Source organism: Podarcis tiliguerta (genome assembly GCF_965153285.1).
Source record: "Podarcis tiliguerta genome assembly, chromosome: 9".
NCBI classification, from domain to species: domain Eukaryota; kingdom Metazoa; phylum Chordata; class Lepidosauria; order Squamata; family Lacertidae; genus Podarcis; species Podarcis tiliguerta.
In genome coordinates, this window is record NC_139542.1 from 26230836 (window position 1) to 26258013 (window position 27178).

The window sequence follows — 27178 nt, forward strand, 5'->3', positions numbered from 1 at the left end:
AATCAAAAGTGTACACGGGTTAGAAAATAAAAACTGAATAAAGAAGTCATGGAGATCATATATTTTTCAAAAGTGCTATATTACAAAGTTTGGAAAAATTCTGTACCGGGAAGTATATAAAGGGAGTGGCATTTTGCACATGGTGACATGTTGCCAAGGACGGCTTTATTTTTAGTGGGATTTTGAAGGAATTTGTAAACAAACAAACAAGCAAGCTATTCATATTAAGCTTGTTTGGTAAATCGTTGGTGGGACAATCATGCCACCTTTAAACTCAAGTTAATTATCTCTTAATTGTCACTTATCTCAAGGCTATTCTGAAGTGAGCCTTTATTAACTTATTGTGCTCCTTGGGAGAGAGGCTGTGTGAATAATATATTAATGTGAGGGTAGCTGCTGAGGGGGGAATCAGGGGAAATTATTGGCTTGATGGTGCCTATAGCTCTTGCTGTTTTCTATCTATCATTGCTCAACCTACCTCTGAGCATAAGTAAAAGAGAGGATGAGAGGAATCAAAGCAGCCCTAAATTGGCCAGGTTCACTTTCCTGTGATTGGTCACCTTGTGTCAGGTGACCTTACCCCTTCCCTTTGCGGAAATTCCTTTCAGAGTCTCCTTCAGGTAAAGGGTGGTGGTGGAACAAATCCATGGCAGGAATGGTATTCTCCTATATAATATGATAACCTGAAACCAACCTTTTCCCAACTGTGGTCCCCTTTCGACCTTGTTTCCTTCCTATGCCCCGCCATGGGTGTAGCCAAGGGGGGCAGCTGCCGCCCATAAGCAAAAACCAATACAAATAAATGCATATTTAAGTTTCTGCCCCCCCCCCCAACAAAAGCCTGCTCTGTAACAAAAATCCTGGCTATGCTTATGTACCCTCCCCCATCCTACCTGTAGGAAGGTAGCTATTTAAATATTTTGTTTGAAATAGAACATGTTTTATTTATAATTTTTATAATTTATACAAAATACAACAGCATAAAATTATAGGAACAGAATGAAATATTGCTGAAACAGGAAAACATAGAATCATGGAGCTGGAAAAGACCCCAAGGGTCATCTTTCTAGTGCAACCCCCTGAAATGTAGCAAACACATCTAAAGCATCCATGACAGATGGCCATCTAACCTCTCCTTAGAAGCCTCCAAGGAAGGAGAGTCCAGAACCTCCCGAGGGAGATCCGTCTTTTAGTTTGGACTTGATATCCCGCCTTTCACTCCCCTTAAGGAGTCTCAAAGTGGCTAACAATCTCCTTTTCCTTCCTCCCCCACAATAAACACTCTGTCAGGTAAGTGAGGCTGAGAGACATCAGAGAAGTGTGCTTAGCCCAAGGTCACCCAGCAGCTGCATGTGGAGGAGCGGGGAAGTGAACCCGGTTCACCAGATTATGAGACAACCGCTCTTAACCACTACACCACGCAGGCTCTTCCACGTATTATAAAAAGTAAACATATATATCTTCCATGTATTATAAAAAGTAAACAACACTTATTTGACCGGGAAACCTACAGATGGAGTCCAAAAGGCTCACAGGGAGTTCTGTATATATAGGAGAATTTTAAAAAGCAGGTGGTTCTCACTGACCTGGTGCAAAAAGGTCTTGTCATCCAGAGGAGCCCTGGCTGCCTAGATAGAACACCATAGCCCCACACACCGTTACCTGGAAGTAAGGCCCACTGAACTCAGTGCGGCTTTCTTCTGAGTAGACACTTGGTTATTTACTAGAGGCAAGTCATCAGCACCAGACAACCCCGCTTGGCTAGGCGCTGGGGTGGATTTCACCCTGCACCTTGCAGAGTCAGACCCAGGTTGCCACTGGGCAGCAGCAACAAGCAGCTCTGGCTCGCCCAGCCCTACCCATTGCCACCCCCCCCCCACTGCACTTACCTGACCTGGAGGTTCTGGATCATGGCCTCTACTGGTCAAAATGGGAGCCTCAGTGATTGCCCTCTCCTGCCAGAAATGTGCTAGGCCCAGGTGGGCCACCCCCTTACCTGCTTGTGATTGGCCAAATGGCTAGCCAGCCAATCAGGATTTTTTTTATTTTAAAAAATGATCTCCCCCTTCACTTCTCACTACCCTCTGTGGGCCCCTAGCCTCATATTGTGGCCCTCTATTTGCACAATTTTCACCTGTGGCCCCCTTGGAATATCCTGGGCTCCCCTGTTGGGAAACACTGGTTTATGTTTTGCTTTGCAACCCACAATGGAGGAATATACAGATTTATTCTGTTGCTTTATGTGGGTGGTTCCTGAAACATATTTCCATAATGTTGAGGTCTCTCCCAGTCTTTTAGTTCATGTTAACCTTTCTGCTTGGGTGTATTACAATACAAAATTCTAAATACCTGGACTTTATTCAATCTATGAAGAAAGAGTGGGCACTTATGCAGGGCAGGAAACGCATACTCAAATTTGGATTTTTTATGGACATACTATCATTGGAAATGGATACACAATGTTGCAGAATATATTGTAATGGATCTGCTGTGTTAATGGGATGAGTTTAAGTGAAATAAATCCAGGACTAGGCACATATCCAAATGAAATATTAGTGTAGCATAGAAGCTAAGGCTGCAATCCTATGCATACATACCAGGAAGTCAAAACTAGTGAATTCAAAACGTCTAAGTAGACACACCCTAAGACAAACCGTGAATTTCTTGGTTTGAATGCCCTGCTGTGAACTCACTAGAGGATATTAGGGAAGCCAGACTTAGCTCAGTTCTTCCACCCCACCTGGTATCTGTAAAAAAGGGGTCATAATACTGAAATGTAATTAGACCATTACGACAAAATGTTGCATGTGGAGTGTTTTGAATAAGTGGCATTTAGATACTACGATATCACAATCACAATCATATACCAAGATCTTTTATATATAGCACCATTCAAAAATATAATATGACACAGTGATTGTACTGGATGCAGCTCATATAAGTCTCAGACCAAACTGATTTTATTTGTGCTTTGAAATGAAAACCACCACCACCACCTCAGTTATACTATAATTGTATAACAACAAAAGGAAGTACATACGGGGTTGAGAAGGATGGTAAGAAACAGTTCACCTCCTCGTATACTTTTGTCTAGTTCTTGAGGCCCTCCAGGATATTCTTTGTAGAAAATTGTGTGGGTGAAAAGTCCACACGTCTGTCGAGGGAGCACCTGAAAATAAAGACAAAAAAGATCTATATGTTTGTGTGTGTGTGTGTGTGTGTGTGTGTGTGTGTTTCCTCCATGTCCTAGATCCCCTGATAATTGAAGGTCTGCTATTATGTCATAGATTTATTTTTTCTGATCTAAGAAAAGGCCAGCTCTAGCTGAGGGGAAGGAGGTATTAATTGCAGTAAAAACTCTCCCTAATTAATTCACTTCAATCCTGGGCCTAATCTTTAAGCACAAAATTTCATGGGATCTAATATTTATTTGAGTAAATCAGTTAGTTTAATAGATGCAAAAGCTTTTGATCAACTAAAATGGTGCCAGGGACTAAACAGACACTGTATATCATTTTTCATGTTAATTATTTTTACTATAAATACTTATATAAACTGCAGCTACTGAGTGCAGTCTTAGAGGATATCTTCCACTTTGTCTCTTGTGCAGGTAGAAACACCTAATATGGAACCTGCTACAACACATATATGTATATTAAAGAAGCAAACAAACCCTATAACTCTCTGTTACTTACACAAAGGGGCAAATGTGGTGAGTAGTTGTGTGGAACTTGCAACCCCTTTCACCATGCTTCTTGTCTTCCGACAACTAACACCTGTACAGGGCTTGTGTGGAAAGAAGGCTTTGGGGATTGTTGTTTTTCTTAGCCATCAAGTGGCATATAAATATTATGAAACAAATAAGTAAGTAAGTAAGTAAGTAAGTAAGTAAGTAAGTAAGTAAGTAAAGCCCAGCTGGATTAGACCAATGGTCCATTTAGTCCATTCTATTTTCCTACATTGTCAACTCAGATGCCTATGGAGATGAAGGCAATAACCTTCCATTGTTGGTCCTAAGCAGCTGAGATTCAGTGGCATATTGCTTCTGATCTTGGTGTCTCCATATAGCTAACATGGTTAGTAACCATGCATTTGCCCAAATCCCCTTTCAAAGCCATCTAAACTAGTGATCACTACCACATATTGTCATCACCCCCTTGTTGATATTCAGAGTATGTACATTACAGCATGGTCTGAATCACCCTGGTCTCCAGTAATACATGGTGTTAGTGACACCATAGAGTACGTAGATGCCCTGAGCATCCTCACAAGTAGCTATTTGTATTTCCATCTTCCAATGTATGTAGTTCTTTTTCAACACAAAGAAACCTCTGGCCGTAACTGCTTCCGCAAACAGCGCAGATAGTGTAGCTATAAATGGTTTTTCATGAAAAGGTAATCCTCTTTACTTCTGCAGAAAGGTTTGAAACCACTTCTTTAAGTCAAAACTTTCAACCACAGAAGCATTCTGGGAACTGCAATAGTGTGTTTGTTTCTGTGGCTCCAACTTTCTCCATTTCAGAAACCAATAAAGGGCTCAAAATACATGTTGGTAATCACGTTACCTGTTTCATAGTGAGATCCAGAAAAAAAACCTACCCTTAATTAAACATATTGAGCCATATTTCCTACTGGCATAGTACTGATGGCCTGCAATTAGTGTTTCTGATTTCCATCTACCTAAAATTTCCTTGACGTTTCATTTGGAGATAATGTTTATCTGCGGTCTCCTCCCTCTCTTTCTCCAATCTGTTCTTGCTAGTTTGGTTAGTACAGCTGCCAGCTAGCCAGAGCCTTTTGTCCTCAGTGATGGGCCAAGTTAATCTAGGTAAACATGACCTAGGACCAACAGCTTTGACCTCATGCCATGACATTCAGTGGAAAATTTAAACAGCTGTCCTCTCTGTAGCTTGGCTGGGAATTGCTTCACTTTTATGCAATGGTGACTGTTGCTTGAACCCTGTCACAGCACACTGGCGGGGAAAATATGCAGCCCATCTGAGTTTGTTGACAACATGGATAAAGTATGTTGTTATCCTATACAGAAGGGCAGCCAGAGGAATAGCTCTGAGCGATAATCATGCTCCCTGTCTGAATGCTCCCTTTCTTTCCAAAGCATGATTCAGAGGCATTTAAAATCTTATGCAAAATAAATCAGTAATTTTGCCTATAGTCAAACCTCTGTAAAGTGACGCATGCAAACTGAGGGATTTTTTTTTTTTTTTGCACTTATTAATTAAAGAAATGTGTAGGTTGGATATTCTTTTCAAGTGCCCTCCCAGTTTCTAGTGAAAGCATGGAAGGGAACTGAACCACCAGCTAGGATTGCAAAATGTACAATTCAAGTGTGGCAGTTTCTTAAAGTTCTCTGTCACTGGCGGTTTTTAACGACCACTTTTAAAACTCCATGCAATGTGAATATTAGCATTGCTTTAGCCATTTTTGCCAAGATACGATTATGAAGTAATGGAAATGCAATGTACCATGATGCCATTGTGGATGAAGCCCCGCCTGTACCGTGCAGGTTTCAGATGAGGGTACTCTTCAGTGCTGGTGACTTTAATACCCCAGACTTTCTTCCAGGCTTCATAAAGCTGAATATGAACAGGGTAGACGCCAGAATGGTGTGGAGCCACTGCATAGCCCATGTCAGTTGGAATACCATGTTCCTGGAGACGAAAAATAAAGAACACTACTCCTTGTAGGACAATACTATAAAATATCAACAAGTTTATCATTAGAGGAAGTGTAAGCATTTATTCCAAACTGTACCACTTTGGGGAGAAATATCACCTGTCTCTTACTCTACTTATTTTTGTCTATCATTTCCCAATCATTTGCTAGTCGGTGTGTTTTCCACATATAAGGAAGGTTCTATAGCAGGAGGACTGAGCAGAGGCAGAAGGGTCAACCAGGGGATCCACAGCTGCTTGACAGACTTTGTTGTAAGCCCCTCTAGCCTGGAAGCAGCAACAGATGTCACATCAAATGACTCACCAATGCTGCCTTGCAAGCCACTCTCCAGTTTTGCTAGTACAATCTCTACAGCTTGCTCCCACACCCAGAAAAAAGACTCAGGTGGTAAAGAAGGCTATATTTATTGGAAAAAACAACTTTTTATCATAATCCAATTAAAAATAATATAATAAAATAAAAAAACCCCAGCCAAATTACAATCCAAATTATTAATTATTAATTATTTGGGCTTCCCATATTCTGGACCTCTGAAGTATATCTCCAATATTTTCATTTCTGCTTTCATCTTGTTGTTCTCATATTTTCCACATTCCGATCTTAATGCTGGCTGTGCGATTCTCAATCATGTCAGAGATCATATGTCCTTTCATCCATTGGGTATAGTTTTATTTGTGTGTGTGTGTGTGTGTGTGTGTGTGTGTGTATATATATATATATATATATATATATATATATATATATTCAACTGTCAATTTGCCAGCGCAGATTTTCCTGACTTCACTTCAATCTTCCAATCTGGGCTGATTTGATAGGTTTGTTAATTGGATGTTCTTATTGGGAAACTAATAAAAATTATTTATAAAAAAAGAAAAGAAAGGAAAATAACTTTTTAGAGGATCTCCTGATAGCTAACCAACTAAGTGAGGGCAGGGGAATCAATGATGGCATGAGAGAGAAGCATTCTTCACCCTTCTGGGCATGAAAGCCAGCAGGTTATTTGCTCCCTGGCCAAGGACTGGGAGAAAAGTCTTTCTCTTTTCTAAGACAGTTTTGGGTAATTGAAGCCCAACCTGCACACCTGGTGCATCATTATTTAGGGTAAAAACATGCCTGAAAATTGCTATAAGAGCATGTTAAATGTATGGTATCAAAGTGACCTATGCAACCATAAATCTCACAATGCAAATTGTTCTGAAAACCCCAGGGAAGAATTTGGTGTAACTTGAAAGCTTAGTCTCTTGCTCCTTTCAAGAACTAGCTCAATGCACTGTAGAGGATTTTTCTTCAGTGACTTTCCCCCTCCTTCACCTTTTCTTGATCCCTATCCTGGGCTCCTGCTCTTGAGCTCACAACTTCACTGCTGACTCACTTCCCCTTGTTAAAAATAATTTTTTAAACCCCCAGGGTTCTGATGTGAAAAAGGGTCCAGCCTTGTAGGCATAGCCTTGGGGAATAGCTTCATCAACACCTACTGGGGTTTGATAATCTGCACCTTGTTTCAGGGCTTGCCCCAAGGCAGCAGGATTGTCATGTCTAATTTAAGGCAAGCTGTTTTGCCAGAGGCAGATGCATCATGTCCGAGTCCAACTTGCTTCTTTAGAATTCATTTATCAAATTGCATCTGCATGGGGTTTAAGGCTTAACTGCCTTGGCCAACTGAATACCCCATGCTCTAATTGGCATCCAGTTGACTTTAGTGTTCCAGAATTACTTTTCTGTGTTTAAAAAACAACAACGTGTATAACCATATCCTATGATCAAATAATTGTTGTACCCTGTTATTTGGCCAAGCAGACAACATGATTTACTGGACTGTTCCTTTCTTCATTTGAAATGCCAATAAAAACGCACAAGACAAAAAATCAGTAGGGCCCTTGTCAAGCAGCAAAGGTGTTAATTATTATCACCCTTAGAAATGTCAACTAAAGTAGCCGTTAGGTTTTTTCAGTGTTAAGACACACTGGAGGAAATTTACAAGGGTAGGGAAATGTTCCCCAAAACTGACTGAACAAACAAAACAGCTCTATATTAGATTGATAAGTGAGAAGGATAAAATCAAAGAAAGTGGACAGAAGCTAACATGTTATTGAAAGGAAATTTAATATCCTTCTCTTCTCAGTTGCTGGAGATGAAATTTAATATGTAATAAATTGGTGGCCTTTTTCTGAAAAAACAAAACAAAAACAAGGCTATATTCCATACTGAAAATGTAAAGTGAACAAGGGATCTTTGATGCTTGATCACTATAAAATATTGGAATGTTTACATAAGGTTGAGTGATCCATTCAAGCATCAGTAAATTCTGATACTGTACATTTCATTGCTTCTGTCAAAATGCCAAAATTAGTCACCTCCTGTTTTCACAAGTTCTAGAAGTGCAATATGTGCCCTTGAAAAGTGAATTATTTACTCTTAACACTTCTGGCTTTAGAGTTGGCATCTGTAGAAAATGTAAAGGGATTCCCTATTACATGCGGATATTCTTACTAAAAGTAAAACGGTACTGGTTGTTTCACTTCAATACTCTTTGCACTTCAGTACATTAGTTTGAATGCTTAAATGAGCACCTTTCAAACTCGCAGTTCTGCCAGGCACATTCCTTGCATCAAAGGCTTTACCAAATGCTTTCTGAATGAAGACGATGACAGAGAACAATGGAAGAGTTGGGATAGCTCAGTTGGTAGATCATGAGACTCTTACGCTCAGAGTAAGGCAAAAGGTTCCTGCACTGAAGAAAGGTGGACTCTACAATTCTATGATTTATGTAACTTCTTAGTAACGTATAGAGATGTTACTTTCTATGGAGCAAGGCCAAATCAGAGACAATGGTAAATATAAGAATAAGGTAAAGGTAAAGAATTCCTGGACGATTAAGTCCAGTCAAAGGCGACTATGGGTTGCGGTGCTCATCTCTCTTTCAGGCTGAGGGAGCCAGCGTTTGTCCACAGACAGCTTTCTGGGTCATGCAGCCAGCATGACTAAACTGCTTCTGGTGCAACGGAACACTGTGACGGAAACCAGAGTGCACGGAAACGCTTTTACCTTCCCGCCACAGCGATACCAGTTTATCTACTGGTGTGCTTTCGAACTGCTAGGTTGGCAGAAGCTGGAGCAACGGGAGCTCACACCATCGTGCAGATTCAAACCGCTGACCTTCCGATCAGCAAGCCCAAGAGGCTCAGTGGTTTAGACCATAGCACCACCCGCTCCCAAAAAGAAGCCTTGGACAGCTTGAGCTTCAGCACCTGCTTGGGTAAATTGAGCGCTGAACACTAGCTGAAAAATTATAATAGAACCTGCTTCTTGAACAGAAGTGTTCTCAACAGATCATAATAAAACCCAATTGGGTTTTACTGCCTGCATACTTGCCTCAAGTAAAAAGATAGGGACTTAAAAAAACACCAAAAAACCTACAGTTGTAATGTCTGGGAGTGGCCTGAATTGAAATACCCCAGGGAGGGAGCTGCCCCAAAAGCCCCATGTATTTATGACCCTGAAACAGACACCTGTCTGTTTTAACATAGAAGATCCAATGTTTCTAACAGTCTGAGAAAAGAAAATCATTTTGTCCTCTGTTGGCATAGCAAGGCTAGATGAAGAAGCGATCCCTGCTGAATTGCTTTCAGTTTTGTCAAAAGCAGAGAGGTGATATGTTGGCTCTCAGCATTTTCTAAGCTGTCACCTTGCTGAATTAAAAGATTTGCATAAGCTCTTATCTACTTTTAGCACTGGAATGTGTTTTTTCTAGTATTGTTCAGGCAGGCTGAGACTTCCCCTAGGAGATTATTTTTTTTACTGTGTCAGCTTAATGCATTATTTTATTTTTGTAAAGTTTCAATCCCCCCCCCCATTTTGAACCTATCAACAACCCTTCCAGTTTTCAGTATTTCAAAGTATTACATGTTTATCCTGCTGTGTGCAATTGAGGACTACAGCTTTAATGATTGTGTGGCTTGTGAATATTCTGGCCACAATCCACTGAAATCAATGGGGATGAGGTAGGGATCTCTGATATTCATGGAGCTGTGTTGTATTATGCCTGGCTGCAAGAAAGAGCTTAAGGTGCATTTTGGAAAGGGAGCCAAGAACCACAATGGGAGCATGTGGTATGGCTCATGTTATCTAAGGGTGGAAGTGAGATTTGGGCCTTATTGGGCTTTAATTCCCCCCCCCCCAAAAAATGTGTGTGTGTGTGTGTGAAGGTCCTCTGAGCCTCCTGATATATCCCTCTTGTCGATAGCAGTGTCTAAGTTTACTATTAGTATATAGGATACATTGCTCTGCACTGCAGCTGGATCAAATTTAGCAGTAGCCTAGTGCTAAAAAGGGACGTGGGTGGTGCTGTGGGTTAAACCACAGAGTCTAGGACTTGCCAATCAGAAGGTCGGCGGTTCGAATCCCTGTGACAGGGTAAGCTCCCGTTGCTCGGTCCCTGCTCCTGCCAACCTAGCAGTTCAAAAGCACGTCAAAGTGCAAGTAGATAAATAGGTACCGCTCCGGCAGGAAGGTAAACGGCATTTCCGTGTGCTGCTCTGGCTTGCCAGAAGCAGCTTAGTCATGCTGGCCACATAACCTGGAAGCTGTACGCCGGCTCCCTTGGCCAGTAATGCAAGATGAGCGCCGCAACCCCAGAGTCGGTCACGACCGTACCTTTACCTTTTAGTGCTAAAAAGGGATGCACAGCAAAGCTACAGCCTTACCTTTGTGTGGCATGACCAGTTTCCCAATGTTAAGGTAAGGAGACTGAGAACTATGCTGATGTGAAAAACACTATAAAAATGTTTATGTGTATGTAATATCAGCATGTTGTCTCAAAAAGGCATCTGCAAATCCAGGTAGAGTTGCATGAATATATTTTGATTGATGTAGACAGTTCATTTCCTTCCATTATTGCATTCTCACACTCGCCTCCCTTCTGGTTTTGACGGTGGCTGAGGTTATTGAGAAGGCAACACTCGGCAGAAAAGAGAGCCTGTAACTAAGGCCAAAAAAGCTTCTGACAGTGATGTAAGTGTAAATATTATTTTGCTTCTATGCTGAATTTTATCACCCACCCACCCCAAACAAGTGGGCCACTTATGATTACACTGTATGTGCCAGAAACATCTTCCCTTCATCCAGCTTGGATGGTAGTTTTGGTATAAATAGCAACATCACATCTTGACAACTTTTCTTAGAAATGGTGCATTTATAGAAGGCTTATAGAAGCATGCAATTCAGCTTCCCCCGTCCTAACAAATTGACGTCCGTTTTAATATTTAGGGAAACGTAAGAACAGTTATCATTTTACTGAAGTCTTACTGATGGGCTGAATAATTACATAATGCTTCAAAATAAAGACTACACTCTGAAAATGATAGATACAGTTTCCGATTCTGCTCTTGGGGAGGACATGAAACTCTTTCCTAGTTAGGATTTTGTCTCAGCAGCTTGTTATCTGGTGCCTCAGGTACAAAAGAAACCAATATATTGGCATTTGTGTATTTGGAACAGAAGGACTGGAAATATTTAAATTTTCCATGTTCCATCATGTAGGGACTGCCTTATAAGAAGCCAGACCATTGGTCCATCCAGCTCAGAATCATTTGCATTAACTCACAGCTGCTCTCAAAGGTTTTAGACAGGAGTTTCCCCCAGCCCCATCATGAACTTAGGACCACCCTACATAAAGCAAGTGCTATACTGAACTATGGACTTTCCTTGGCCAATGCAGTGAGGCATGAGTCTATATGTCAAAGCATGTCTGTTAACATGGAATAGTTGTTTTGGAATGAAGTGGTGGTAGGTAGGTGGGGGTGGGTAAAAATCACTTTTTCAGCATCACCACCAAATCAAGATTCTCTGGATGCTTATGGGGAAGGCATGAGTGCTTATTATTTATTTCAAATATTTAAATTGTTTATATCCCACTTTTAAGAAGGTAATGATCAAAGCTGCTTACAGTGAATAAAATGTAGAAAAAATGCAGCATAAGAACAGAGTAAAAACAGATGATTTGGACCAGGGGTCCTCAAACTATGGCCCACGGGCTAGATTCAGCCCGTCAGGGTCGTAAACCTGCCCCACCCCCATGAGCCCACCCCTGCCAGTGGTTCCACTCTACTCACTCGTATCTCTGGTTATCTGCAGGTCTACTTTCGCACTGGGCATTTTCCAAAGTTGGGCCGGAAGTGCCCTTGAAGGGACGATCCTTCCCGCGCCTCTCTCTCTGGTCCTCCCAGGCTTTCTCCCCGCTGCTGTGAGGGCCTTTCCATGTCTCTCTATGGCGGTGGTGGTGCTGCGCAGCCTGGTAGACCCTGTCTGCAGGACCTGCCCGTGGCCATGGGGCTGCTGGTGGCCCTGGCCGATGGGCAGTAGGCTGTGGTGGCGATGGTGGCCGCAGTGGGAGGCCCTCTGGTGCTGGCTGTCCACCTGGCGGGGTCTGAGGAGCAACTGCTGCTGCTGTGCGCTGCACTGCTGGAGGCCGAGGTGGCCTTGGGGCCAGAGCTGTGGCTGGGCTGGGCCTTCCTGAGGCAGCTGGGCCTGGCGGGGGGAGGCATGTGCGGGTCTGGCCCGTGAGGAGGCCGCCGTTGCTAGACTGGGTGTTACTAGTGTCAGCAGGGGCAGGGCAAGCTCCGTGACTTGCGGCCGCCTTGGGCTCCAGCATCTTGGTGCGGCATGGGGAGACACTGCCAGACTCAGGGCTGCTGATGCTGGAGGCCCTAGTGAACCCGCAAGGTCTGCTGGGCACTGGCATCCTCTTGGCTGTGACTGAGCTGAGGGGCAGCGGTGGTGGTGGTGGGGAGAGCTGGGACCGGAGCGGGGGGCTGCTGCTGCTGCCGGTATCTGCGTAGACACACGGCAGGGAGTGGCTGGTGAAGGCAGAGTGGGGCCACGCTGCCCTGTGGGGAGGTGAGGACAGTGAGATCCTGTGGGTGACACCCAGCGGCCTGCACAGCCTGGACCTCTTCCACGGGGCGTGGGTGTCCATGTTGAACCCTCAACCCCTGGCGGTACTTCTCCCTCACTGAGGACAGGTGCCGCTGACACCTTTCCGCACAAGAGGGCGCTGCTCCCTGCTACCTTGGCCTTCAACCTGTTCTGTGACCCTCTGGAAGGGCACTCCTTAAAATCCAGGTGAGTGGCACCTGTGCAGAATGAGGCACCCAGCTGGGAAAACAGGTGCTGAGCTGTGGGAAGCTGCCTCACAAGATGCAGGGCAGTTTTCAAACTACCACGGTTCTGTCTGCTGGCACTGGGAGTGTCTCCCAGATGTTTCAGCAGGCAAAGCTACTGGCTATAGGCTTTTTACCAAATGTATGCCCACCTCACATATCTGGGAACTGAAGGAAGGAGAGTAATGCCCCTAAATCTGGCTAATGCCACCCCCCCCCCCCACGGGGCAAGGGTAAAGTTATCCAACTTTGGTGTGGCTTTTAAGTATTGTATTTTTCCTGTTTTTTGTGCACTACAAAAATGTGCAGTGTGCATAGCAATTCGTTCATATTTTTTTTCAAACTATAGTCTGGCCCTCAACAGTGTCTGAGGGACAGTGAAGTGGCCCCCTGTCTAAAAAGTTTGAGGACCCTTGATTTAGACCTACTAAAATCATGGATCTTATCATTACCTCAAGGATGATAACTATAAAATAAGCAATGTGGATCTGCTCTTAAAGATATTTGAAAAAGTAGAAGTTACTCACTAGTGCAAATTCCTTGTTGAGGATCATCTGTTCTACCAGGGATGACTCGTTGTGGAAGAGATGAGGTTGCATGTGGCTCCACATGTGAGGAAACCACCAGAACTCATCCACAGAACTCAATAATAGATCATCACCTTCATCTTCTTCAATGGTTCCTACAAAATGAATAATATTATCTTCTGGTGTGGACATGAACAGCTTTTTGCAGGTTGACGATGGTTGATACTGGAGTTTATGTAACTTCATTTTTAATAAATGTTCATATCATGATTCCATGCACTGAGCATCACGTATTAACTGGGTGTCTGGAAACATTAACACAGTATGGATTCATGGCCCATAGGTATGTAGTGATAGTAAGCTGATGTTGAACATCCATATGCAATAAGTACATCATTATCCCAAGAGCTTTGAACTCAGAACAGCTAATTTTTAAAAAAAGTACCAATGTACTGTTTACACTGGACACGAATATAAAAACCTGAAGATTTGCATAGTTATAGTCTACCAGCATAGCTGAAGACTGAGCTGTCATAATCAATGCAAAATCCAGTTAGATCAGTTGGACATCCTGCTATTATCATCACTACGGATGGTGGAAATGCATGAAGGGATTTCTTTGTTGCACAGCCTAGGATGTAATTCATTTCGTCTCCACCCTGATGATTCCCCCCCCCCCCCAGCATACAGCAGTGGAGGCCAGTTCATTAGGTGAATGGGGCACTGTTTCACCAATTGGAGTCTGCCCTCAGACAGCATCCACCTGCTGTTGTTTTACTGCCAATCATGAGGAGGCTCTGCCTGCCATTGGCTCTGGTTCCGCCTACTGCTGGCCTCTATGCTTTCTGCTACACCAGTCCCAATGGGCACACAGAGGTTAGGAATCAGAAAGTCTCTAGTTCAAATCTTCCATCTGCTTTGAACGCACAGGGTTGCCTTCGGCAAGCTCCACTCTCTCAGGGCTCTTCCAGACTTTGCTTGTCCTTTGCCTAGAAAGCAAGGATCCAAGCTTGCCCCATGTTTGTCCCATGCTTTCTGGGTATAGATTTGAGCAGTTTCCCCCTCACAAACTTGCTCTTTACCACTGAACTAGAACAAATATCATTCCGTGGAAAACCCATTTGATGTTTGCTCCAATTCAGTGGTAAAGAGTGGCTTTTCCTGAGGAAAAGTGGCAGGAAAGTCATCAGTCTCCCCACCTGCAATATGGGAGATAATAACACTAACTTAATTTATGGTTTTGGGGCTGCTTTAAGGATTACAACTAGGTAATACCAGTCATGGGATTGTTGTCTTTCACATGACGGAATTCTAACAATACCTATGTAGCCCTTGAACACCTGAAAGCACTATACAAATGCTTACTGATGTTGTTATTGCTAGCTGATACTGGATTTTTCTATGGCTACTGTCCCATTGTTATTCTAGTATGTCAGTTAGGCTTCCTGTTCATGCATCTTTGCTTGTCTTTTTGTTGTGTTTATTGATTAAACTATGATATAAGCCGACTCAAGGTATTTTAGCTGCAACAGAAAGGTGGGATAGAAATGTTTTTATAAATGTCAGCCATGATGAATGCTGTCTCTTCTCTTTTAAGGGCTAGAATACCAAGAGAAAATGTTCAAAAGTTCACATTTTTCATGGATAACGCATGAAGCTTGGAGAGTGATGGTTTCTTTGAGTAGTGGTGATATGCATCAGTGCAGAAGCAACAATTAAAATCTATTAAAGCTGCTTCTTTCCCAGGTTTATCACCCAAGCAATTCCTTTTTAAACTGCAATGCTGGCATAAATATTGTTATCTAGGTTCAGTAGTGCTGGCAGCATGTGTTCCTCTTATTGTACTAAAAGCCTGTGGTCCTCCAGGTCTGTGTTCAGTTCTGAAACTGGGAATGTAAGTGCACGGCTGGATCAGACCAAAGAGCAATCTAATCTAGCATCCTACTTCCCACAGTGGCTAACATAATACCTCTAAGAAGTTCACAAGCAGGACATCTTGACAATGACCTACTCCAGCTGTTGGCCATCCTCCATGCATCACTGCTGGCTGGCATGGGATGTTGTGAGCTTTCAAACAGGAGCACTCACGCATTTTCAAATGGACATAAGCAAGATCAATGAAAGCAGGACCTCCTGCTCACAGCCTGCTGGCCTCATTCCTATAGATATCACTCCCAGCTGTCCCTCCCCCAAGGGCTTTGGGGTACACAAAGGAGGTGGAAAGCACTTCCTTCAAGACCCTGACTGAGAATGTTTTGTTGTTGGGGATAGTATGCTTATGTATCCCTAAATACAGAATTGGAAAGCAGTGTGCAATAGCTATGTGGAGCTCTTATAACTGTGATAGTATTATAAACCTTCTGACAGATTCACAATTCTGTCTTCCTTTCTGGAACCCTGTCAACTCGACTTTAGGGATGGAGAAGCGAATTGTGCATTAAGGAAGAAGTCAATAAGGCATAGCAGTTTCAATGTGCTAATAAAACATGTTGAGCATCTTACATTAAAAGCCTCCTTGGGTAAACAAGCCACATTTACGGTAATTAAAGAATACCTCTCCATCTTTTATTTATAATGAGTCAATAAAGTGTATCTTTGCATGGAGAATACTTTGACATGCTGACTCTAAGCTGAAGTGACAAAGAACAATGCTAACTTTTAAAGTGGGATGTGCTTTGGATCTAGGACGCCTGGCATATGCACCACAGCAGGTCTCTTAATGGAAGGCACTGACGTGCCTCAACTCCTTGAGTTGCTTCATGGTCTTTGAGTGAGCCTTTTAAACTGCTGGGGAATACATAGTTGTAGGCACATGCATACCATCTCAGCCTTGGAATAGTCACAAATTCAATATTGATAATGTTTGAGTCAAGTGGGAAATAGAAAGCATTAACAGTCGGTATGTGATACAAATTTTATCAGTGAATTCCCAAAAGGCATTCAAGACAGACAGGAGGAACAAAAAGAAAATAAGTCAGAATCAGCAACAGTAGGGGCAAAATCTTTCTCATTAGGAAAGTGAACAGCACTGGAAATACAAGGTTTGAAACATATTGGCATGAAACATTTCAAATGTGGATGTACTTAGAGAGGCTGGTAAAGTGACCTCTTCCTTCAGCAACTCCTCCAAGTACACTCACATTTGAAATGTTTCATGCTGATATAAATGATGGGAAGAACTTGTATTCTCTTTATTCTTGTAGGGAGGATATTACTTTAACCCAAGTGATGATTGCAAAGTGTTTATCTATTCTGCAACAATTTATGAGATGACTGAGACACTTCTAAGGGATGGTCAGTAGTCTTAGACATCTTCAATTTCTTACAGCTTGTTCAGGTCTCACAGGAAATCATGCCCTTTGACCTGGAAGGAACCCCTTTAACCTGAGTATTACTCCAGGGCTGCTTATTTTCATGCAGCAATGAGGAACTTTAGCTATCCTTAAAGGGAGTCTTTTATTGCGCATCATGTTACAGGGAAGAGCCCAGCACTTGGGGGGGGGGGGAGCGCCTTCCAGGATTAAGTGATGTGATTCTGTGAGCATGGCTCAAATTGAACTTTGCCCTTCACTTGGTTTGAGCCAGCAGAAAGTGCTTCCGCTCATGCAAGGCATATTTTTTTTTGCCAGTTCCCCTTACCTGCAGCTTCTCCCCTTGTGATATTGCATAGTGCTCCAGGAACATTTTTTGGGGGGGTACAGAGACTTTGGTGGATAGAGGAGACAGTAAAAAACAGGTGCTCTGTGTTGTGCAACCATAAGTGCTTTCTGCTAATGCACAGTCACCATTGGAGAAAACCTATTCTATTGCGTATTGTTATGGGACTGAGAGTTGGGCTGGACGGCCTCTCAGAATCCCTTCCAACTCAATGAGTTTTGATCTAAGATTTCCCTGAATAGGTTCTCTGTCGGTGTAGGTTGCCTGACACATACCTGATAAGAGTCTTGGAGTCTTATTAATAGCCCTGGTAAAATTGCCCAGTACCTTCTCTTTGTTAGGGAAATTAGCTGGTGGCTCTCTATAGCTGGCCTTAACAACAGTTGAGGAACTGACCAGGGACTGTTCTGGGAGAGATAGACATTTTAGAAAAGAGAACATGTCTGCCTTCAGCCACCTCCTTCCGCTTGCTGGAGATGATGTCAACAAGCTTTGCATGTGAAGAAATTGTATTTTAGAGAAAGGTAGATGAAGAACAGGTAGAAAGCTGAACTGGCACTGGACATATGCTCTGGATGACTTCCATAGTTGCTTTTCTTTCTGCCCAGAGATTTATTAGTTATTTGGTATGTATTTAGTATCACTGAACTCCAAGCTTTCGTATCTTGAAGTCCCATTAGCTGGGACAGCTAGTTGTCAGGGATGATAGGAATCGGTTTTCCAGATGTTTCCAGACTACAGCTCCCATCATCACCTTGGCTGGTGAGAGGATGAAGGGCAGTATACAAATTTAAATAAGAATAAGAAAAGCAGCAGCAACTGTCCCTGGGGATCCCCAGCTCTAGAGTTGACATCACTACAGAAGCAATTACATGTCCTTGCAGAGTCTAGACAAGATGACCTGCCAGAAGTCTTGACAAGGAGACCTGCAAAAGTACAAATCCCTGGGCAGCCCATATTGCTTTCACAGCTTGGATAATAATCTTTGTTTTATTATTTGCCACTGGCTACTTTCATATATTCTCTCAGGTGGCATGTCAACCTGCTCTCTCATAAGTTGTTCTCTTCAGAACAAAACCTTTACTCGGCTGCCACATACACAAAATATCTTGCAGTGAGAGCTCATCCACAAGATAATCCCAAACTGCAGAAAATAGGCCACCCTGAATTCCCAGAGGGTTTTGTCAATATGCATTCACCCCATAGACATCAGTATGCTTTTAGAAACTTGCTTGAGGCTGCAAAATTATTTGCACATAGAGTAAGGCCAGTATAGACATGGCACCATCAATGTAGCTAAACCATTTCTGTGCAGCATTCTGCAGGGCCAGTGTTTTAAGTAAACTGTCATTTGCAGCAGGTCATAGCAGAAAAAGGCTTCTCTACTATGTGCTAAAGATGCTTGTCATGAAGGGCTTGAATAATAGTGAGACTGGAGAAGCCAGTTTAAGTTGCAATTTCAGCTGAATTTGAGGGAACCACTTGAAGCATCTGCTGTGTTAAGCTCTTTCAGCTGCTTTTGTTTGATTTGGTCATTGCAAAACAGCTGAAAGTCTGTAAATTTTTGATAATAAACCTGATTTGCAATGGGGGTTGAATAATTTTGATTGCACCTGTAGGCTCCTTCTGGTACTGGAGGCAATACGTTTAGACTAAACTAGATGCCATTGGAAGCCACCTTCATTAATTGGTCAAATCCCTTTTAAAGGTATCTAAGCTGATGGTCATCACTGTATCATGTGGTAGAAATAGCCATAATGTAATCTCACAGGGCTATTGTGAGGATCAAATGGGGTGAGGGAGAACCATGTACACCAGATATAAATGTAATAAATTAAAAATAAAATAAATGCCCATACACACATTTGTGTGATCATGGTCAATACTTTTGTATCTTTATTTCTGCCATTTTAACAGTTTTCTAAGAAAAATGTTGGAGCCTGGATCAAAGAAGCAGTATCAGACTCAAGGGGGAAACACTGAGCATTTTACTGCCCTAAAACTCTGCTTACCCTTAAAGCTGTATCTTCACGGAGAAATATAGACAGGAGGATGACATTGGGAAAGTAAAGTTTAAACATGTAAGAGGCATGAAATAAGCAAATGAGGGCAGATAGGAAATGCAAGAAGAAGTCTGGAAGCAGGTAACGCTAATCTGCATAATCAGTGGGCGGGTGGGCAGAATCAATTAATTACTTAGAACTGGAAAGGTGAAGTAATCCTCTTTTCATTTAATTTAAATTCCCCTTAATCCAAATCTTTTCTCCCTTGGGTAGGGCAGTGCACTTTAAAAAATAAATAAATCCCACAGTGCCGCCTCACTTAGGCGACGGACGTATTTTGGTCACCTCAGTTCGTAGCCGTGTGAAGCGAAGGCGGAATGTGCATCACACAAATACGACTCCTGTCAAAAGTGGACGGAGAACTTGGTTTTGCAACTTTCTGTCTCTTATTCTGCTTGACAGGATAAGAAAGCCAAAGATGGCACCAGCTTTGCCTTGCCTTGCGTTGGCATAAATACCTGGCAGTTATGTCTACTTCTTTTTTAATCCCTCAACTGAGATTATCTGTTTAGGAGAATGATCCACAGTGCTTTCATATTCACACACACACACACACACACAGAGAGAGAGAGAGAGAGAGAGAGAGAGAAACTGTATATACCATTTACTTTAGTATGTTTTAGAAATCCGCTCACCAATTCAGAAGAGCCATTCCTGACAGTGCCAGCTCTAGGCTTTGGAGGAACTTTGGGCAAGAAACTCCATGGGCTTCACTGCCTCACTAGGACCACCTCCTCAGTAAGAATTTCACCAGCTGCAGTTACTGCCCCTCATCATTGCTATCACTGGCTTCCTTGCCAGGCAGACAGCCAGCAAGGGAGTGGGCACTGGCACTTCCTGCTTTTAAACTCTCACTAATACCATTGTTTGGACCAGAGGGAGAGGAGGTGAACAAGCAAGTTGTGATTCAGAAGGGAGAGAACAGTTCCAGGGGACTCTTGTCAGTGCCCCCATTGCCAGGGCAAGGACTCTCAGTAGGTACCCCAAAATGCTGACTGCTGATGCCAAGCCAGATCCAGAAGATCAAAGTTCTTTAGTCAGCAAACATATATATTGGTGAACCATTTTTCCTGATGATGAAAGGTGATTTCTTCACTGATATTTTTTAAAGGATGAATCATTCAAAATTCCAATATCATAACTAATGTTAAATTAGATTCAGAGAGCGAAATTCTCACACCGTTATTTTTTTAAAAATGAAATATAATTTCAGTATTCTGTTACCAGCTACTGAGCATGCCAAGACAAAATTGTTTCAATGTATTTCACCTGCTTCACCTGAAACTAAATGATTCCTTCTTACCTGTGTGGTAAAACTTTCCTGAAAATCCAAGGTTGAAGGTAAAATTTGCAACCTGAGTGCGTAGTAAAGTTTGAGTCTCTAGTAAGGCCTGAAACAAATAAGAAATAGCACGCATTTAGGAAAAAAAGCCTCTTTTTAAAAACTGATGTTTCCTGGGCTATAGCATTTAGAAGCCTTGCAAATATGATCATATATCAGTGAATTCCACTTCCCAACTCTAATCTAACCTAGGAACAGGTGTAAGACTTATGTTAAGGAAAACTAACATTACAGTTTAAAATTTATCGTTAGATTTTATAAATTTGCGTTGCAATCACCTGCATGTTTATCCAGAAGCAAATCCCACTTTAGTCAACTGGAATGACTCCCTAGTAAGTGTGTTTAGGATCACAGCCTAAGTTCAGTGACCACAGAAACTCCTAGTGATGTGGTGACCACAGAACATCTGGATCTGGTTCACTGTTTGAACTGAGGTCTGTGTTTTCTCCATCTGTGTTTCAAATTGCATTTGCACTTGCTGTATGCACCAGAGAGGGAGCAGGGTTAACTTCTGCCAATGCACATTAACTGATTTGTTTCCCTGTGTCTGCAACACTCCCCCCCACCAACTCCTATTCAATGAAGTGGTCATTTGTGCAAAGGGACCGTCCTCAAAATTACCTGATGGACTGGATTTAGGTTGTCAATTTGCTATTAATGTTTTAACCTTTTAGTTCATGGGTTGCCAACATGGCACCTATGCATGCAATGGTGTCCTTGATGTCTTCTCCTGAGATGCACAAATCTCTGAACCAACCACCCCCACCCTTACTGCCATGAGGCCATGAAGTGGTTTGGGGTGGTTACCTTTTCTTCCCTTGAAAAGTACATACAGCTGAAGGAGGTAGTTAGTGTTAGGATATTTCCATTCCACCTTAAAAGGGAGCAGGCTTTGAGTCACAGAGTCTGCGTATTTCCTGTTTCACAGGATGTTTGTGTTGTGTCTTTGCTTTCGTTTTTCTCTCTCTGCCGGAAACTCTCAAGCAGGCAGTCGTGTTTTTCTTTGTTGTGATCAATGCTGAATAAACTTCTATATAATGCTCTCCTGGGTGCATCTTTTGCTGTGCATTATCTGCTGATAAGAGCGTGCATCAGTTCTAGAATGTGGGAAGCTATTTCTAGAGCTCCTGTCGCTAATTGCTGATACTGCGTGTCTACGGGAGATCGATGGACGTCCAGAGACGACGTGGAGGTCAAGATGGACTTTGTCTCCCTGGCAGTATCCCAACAGTTAGAAGGATGACGGTCTTCCTCACTTTCTCTTTCAGTTCTATCTACTTTTCAAGGCTCAGATCAACTCTGCTGCAGTGTCTAAAGGAAAGTGGCACCCACAGCACTCACTCAAAAATCTTCATGTGCCCTAAAAATGTTGGCAACCCCTGTTTTAGGTACTCTGAGATGTAAGCAGTTGCTAGATTTATTAGAGTTGGTCAGTCTGGATAGCTCAGTTGGTTAGAGCATGGTGCTGATAGCAGGCCCAGTGGTCAGGGATGATGGGAATTGTAGTCCAAGAACAGCCGGAGACCCAAGTTTGAGAAACAATGGTTGTGGGATTGAACCCCATTTGGGACAACTGTATTTTCCTGCATTGCAGGCGGTTGGACAAGATCACCCTCAGATCCCTTCCAGCTCTATGATTCTATGAATCCCATTCAATTATATTTTACATAGGTTAACCACTGTTCCTAAATTAGTTGCTTGCCAGTCTATTGAACCATAGGAGGAGCAAAATGTATACATTTAAACTGAATCAATGTGGTTAATTTTTTTTTTTTAATGTGCTTACGGAATTTGTATTCTAAAACTGAATGTAATTAGTGGATGCGAATGCTTACATTGCCCTCTGTATAAAATAAATAAACCACACTGAACAGCAAATATTAGTATTAAACTCTCCCTTCAAAATGCCCCCCCATCTATTCTAAATTAGATGTAATATGTGCTTAATACATTATTTATCTGTTCTTAAAGAAAAGTATTGGAAGTCAGTAGCCAGCATTCAAGGAAAACAATCAGATTAAAACTGGTATGATAGGAAGCATATGGCAGCAACATCCCAGAGGCATACTCAGTGCTGCTATAATATTTAAAGTTTGGGGATGTCATTACTTCTAACAGCAAGCTGGGGTGGTTTAGAAGCAAAACACGCACACGTGCCCATAAGGGAGGCATATCTACATACTTAAGTGGAGTCCCTAGGTAAGTAAAAGTGTGCAAGTTTATAAGCTAAAATAAAAAAAAGTTTTAACAAGCAGCCACCACCCACCGTAAGAGCCTGACAAGAATCTGCAAATATTGGGATGTTGCAATGAGTGTTAATTTTTAGAAAGAGCAATAGTAGGGGAAGATGGAATTGGTTTGCTCAAGCGCCTAACAAGCTAAGAAGGCATATTTCACGAGCAGGTAAATTAGGTTGGGAAGGATGTATGCTGTAAGATCAAAACACCCCAGAGATGTTTCAGGAGGAAAGAAAAGGGAAAATACACCTTTTCTGTTTCCTATTCTCTACAACCCCCTTTTCCTACTGCCATAGAGTTTTAAAAAGCTGAGGTTCAAAGCTGGCAGCCAGCCTAAAGTAAGTGGGAATGGACTGAGAAGTAAAATAAAAATTATGCTTCTCGTAGACTTCAAATATGAAATCATATTTGTTTTTAGATACTTCTGCCTCCTCCTCCACCCATCCATGAGTTTAGCCATTTCCCTCTCATTGAAATTCAACATAGTTTCAGGATTATTTGTATATATATTTTTTAAAAGAACAGAGTCTTTCAAATCTGGTGAAATAAATATTGTTTCTCAAGGAAAGTATAATCAGGAATCTTTGCATTCAGAAAGGCTCACATCAGAATGCCTAGTTTAGCAGTTTGTATTCAACAAAGGAATCAAATGAAGCACTTCAGTCGCTCAGATTCTTTGTGGAATTGTTGGTTTCATTATATTAATTGCTTCTCTCCTTTGTTCGTAGGAGTATGAATCTCTCCTCAGTGTCCACAGGATAAGTCTCTTTATTTATTTATATCTTGCCTCCACTCAGCAGCATTTTAGATTCATCCGTGTAATTACATTTTATAGGTTTGAGTTGCCTTGTCTTTATTCTTCATAATTGTCACATTTATTAAGGCAGGAGTGATATTTTCCCAAAATGTCCTTGTTAATTACAACTATCTCCTTCATTTGCATAATAAACTTTTTTTGGAGGGGTGGGCACTAGTTCTCCTGGAACATTTCATGGCTAATAGGAAGCAATTTGCTTTCCTTTATTAAGTACATTAAAACTTCATGCCCCAGACATCATTGACTGTAAACATTTGATTCTGCTCAAATTTAATGCACCAAGGCTTTTTGCTCTGCCATATTAGCTTTATTTATGTGCTGTGTTCTGGATTGTTAGCTACTAATGAGACTTCAGCTCTTATTGCTCTAAGGCCTGAAACACTAACCTCATTTTAATGAGATCATTATTTGCTGTCTTCTGAATGGAAGACAACAAATTTGCCTTTTAATTAAAGGTCAAAACACCTCTAGCTAAGGAGAGTGAAGAGGTTATCAAATCCTTAGAGAAACCAGAGGAATAGCTTTTTTCTCTCTGCCTTACTTGTGCACCAAGAAAAGGCAAAACCAGACTGGGTGGGCAATGATTCCTCTGGCACAGGAAAACTCTAAATATAAGCTAAGTGATAACAACACTAAAATGTGGGAGCTATGGGTCCCGAGACGTTGTAAAAAACAAAAGTCAGCCAAAGTAATTAAAGAGGCTTTGCTTCTAACCCAAAAGGTCTGCCTCGATCAATACCTCTGTTGAAGCCAGATCCCTTGTTTGCATGAGGAATAGTTTATAAAGGTAGAGAAGACAGATGCCGGATTAATTGAGTAACCCCCCCCCCCACCTAATCTCATATTTCTTATCAGAAAAGGGAGGCAAGTCTAATCAATAACCTGAGCCATTTTAGTATCACATGCATGGATGTGACTAATTGAATACTTATTTTGTCTACGTGGTAAGGATATGCAGAGAGATATGGAAATGCCATGGAGACTAGAGCTAGTCTGCACGTGCCTCTCTTTCTGTGTGTGTACCTGGGCAGCCAGGTTTAATGGCTCAGTTACAATTACAACCTTAAAATCTGTTCTACAATACAGCTCTCAAGAAGGGAAAAACTGAATGATAGAGTACAGTGGTACCTCGGGTTACAGACGCTTCAGATTACAGATGCTTCAGTTTACAGACTCCGCTAACCCAGAAATATTACCTCGGGTTAAGAACTTTGCTTCAGGATGAGAACAGAAATCGTGTGACGGCGGCAGTGGGAGGCCCCATTAGCTAAAGTGGTACCTCAGGTTAAGAACAGTTTCAGGTTAAGAACAGACCTCCAGAACGAATTAAGTTCTTAACCCGAGGTACCAATGTACATTTATATTACACAGTTCTTCCATCATGAAACTCAAGGCAGTGAATGGCAGCTGGCTAGCACCACACGGGGTGAACGAAGCATGAACGGTACCTGGAGCGGGGCAAACCGACCGTATGGTGCATGCATGGCACCGCTACGTAAGGCACATGTGCGCGCCATCCGTACAGCGGCGGGATTGCCTGCTCGCAGCTGCAGCCACCGCCCGTACGGGTGGTTTGCTGACGGCACCACAAACATCTGCATGGCTCCGCTCGCTCTCTTTGCCTCACACACCCAGCCCTTTGCCCCACTCTATCAGAAGAGTCAGGTGTGCGAGGGGGGGAGAGCTGGGCAAGTCTCTCTATCTTTCCCTCTCTCCGACCACATGTGCCACCCCCACCCCACCCCACTCTGCCCGAGACAGCGGCAGTGACTCTGAGGCAGCAGCGGTTAGAGCAAGAGCAGACATGGGCGGGGATGGTATGCCTCAGGGAGGCGGTGGCCTTTGCCACTGCTGCTGCCACCGCTGCTGCCGCCCCTCCGTCCTTGCCAGTGTGGTGTAGTGGTTAAGAGCGGTAGTCTCGTAATCTGGGGAACCGGGTTCGTGTCTCTGCTCCTCCACATGCAGCTGCTGGGTGACCTTGGGCCAGTCACACTTCTTTGAAGTCTCTCAGCCCCACTCACCTCACAGAGTGTTTGTTGTGGGGGAGGAAGGGAAAGGAGAATGTTAGCCGCTTTGAGACTCCTTAAAGGGAGTGAAAGGCGGGATATCAAATCCAAACTCTTCTTCTTCTTCTTCTTGCTGTGGGGGTGAAGAGGCTGCAGCAGAGGGTGTAGCTGCAAGCAGAGGAGCCTTCGCACGCGGCTGCGGCAGCACGATGGCACCCCCGTGAGGTGCCCCTTGTCACCCTGCCAGGGATGGTGCCGGGGGCGGTGTGCTCCCTCCACCCCCCCTTTCCTATGCCACTGGCCACACATCCCATCAGATCAATTTTATTGAGCTCAACTGAGAGGGTGCATGTGGTAGACTCAAATAAGAGGCTGGTGCCCTTGTGCTGAAAACAAAGGGAAGCACACTCGTTTCCACTCCACACTCCAGGGGACCTGGAGCCACTGGGAGATCATGGCAAAGGGGAGAGATCAACCTGGCCCATCCACTGGACAGTGAAAGAGCAGCTGCAGAGAGCTTGCTTCCCCTCTTCTGACACCTTGAGAGTAACACAATTGAAATGCAGGGTATAAACCTTCTAAATAAATAACAGCAAAGAGCCTGCTGGATCAGGCCAATGGTTTGTCTAGTCCAGCATCCTCAGTTGGTTAGTACATGGTGTTGATAACACCAAGGTTTCAGGTTCGACCCCCATATGGGACAGCTGCATATTACTGCATTGCAGGGGGTTGGATTAGATGATCCTCAGGTCGCTTCCAATGCTACAATTCTATGATCCTGTTCTCACAGTGGTCAGCCTATGCGAAGCCCAGAAGCAAGACCTGAGGACCTGGCTTGTTCACTCTTATAATTTGTGAAGCTAATCAAGAGCAAGACTTTCCTTTACAGGAAGCCCTTGTCTGTGTTCTTGGATGGTTGAACACTTCCAAAAATTGAGTTTTACATGTACTAGTTCTAATTATATTTATATTGTTTCGTGACTACATGTCTTCTTTTATTGAACAGATTGTCTAAATATTTTTTGTAAGATTCTACAACAGCTCAAGGGAACAGGGTGTACACTTTAGTAGTTTGGTAGTTACTTTAAAACATTTTTAACCCCCCCCCCCAATATATAATTAAAATATGTGTCAGAATTCACAACTACAGATTTTTGGACTATCATGGTATTCTTCGTGCTTTCTGAAAACTGTGGAGTGGCACAAATAAAAATAAGTTTTATCAGCTCTTTCCCATGTTAGCTGTACTGTAGATGCATTTCCTAACATGGTCATATTTCTAAAACTGTCTTTATTCAGTAGAGAGCAGTACTTAATTGACCTCTTATTTAATATTAATAGATGATGTACCAACTGGAAGAGTAGTAAAAAATAAAATCACATTTTCTCTCAGCTCTTCACATTAGAAGTAGTAGTACTGGTACCAATAAAACGCCTTGTGCTGCTCTTTTGTACCTCTAAGAATCCGAAAACTGTCTGGAATCTAATTACCCATAATTCAGGGTACCTGCCTGAAGCCATGCCTCTATAGGTTACCAATTTCTGCTGAGCGAGATGAATGGTGTAGTGTGGAAACAAATACACCAATTACTCATGAGTTATTGACCATTGGTATTGCTACGACTGCAACACCCTATTTAGCTGTTTGCATAAAGCTGCTGATAATATCTTAAAAATG

General features: G+C 42.6%; 1 protein-coding gene across 3 annotated transcripts in view; it reads right to left on the minus strand.

Moving 5' to 3' along the window:
- The window catches only part of LOC310685256 (bifunctional heparan sulfate N-deacetylase/N-sulfotransferase 4), a 122326-nt gene that overhangs the window by 45583 nt on the left and 49565 nt on the right, over positions 1 to 27178 (minus strand). For all 3 annotated transcript variants that reach the window (XR_014515130.1, XR_014515131.1, XM_083457242.1), the window contains 4 exons: positions 20402 to 20489; positions 13379 to 13533; positions 5484 to 5669; positions 3041 to 3169 (listed from right to left, as the gene is read on the minus strand). Coding sequence is in view for 1 of the 3 variants with exons in the window: in XM_083457242.1 (XP_083313368.1) it covers positions 3041 to 3169; positions 5484 to 5669; positions 13379 to 13533; positions 20402 to 20489 (558 nt within the window). In the remaining 2 variants the exon portion in view is untranslated. The remainder of the gene's footprint in view (positions 1 to 3040; positions 3170 to 5483; positions 5670 to 13378; positions 13534 to 20401; positions 20490 to 27178) is intronic.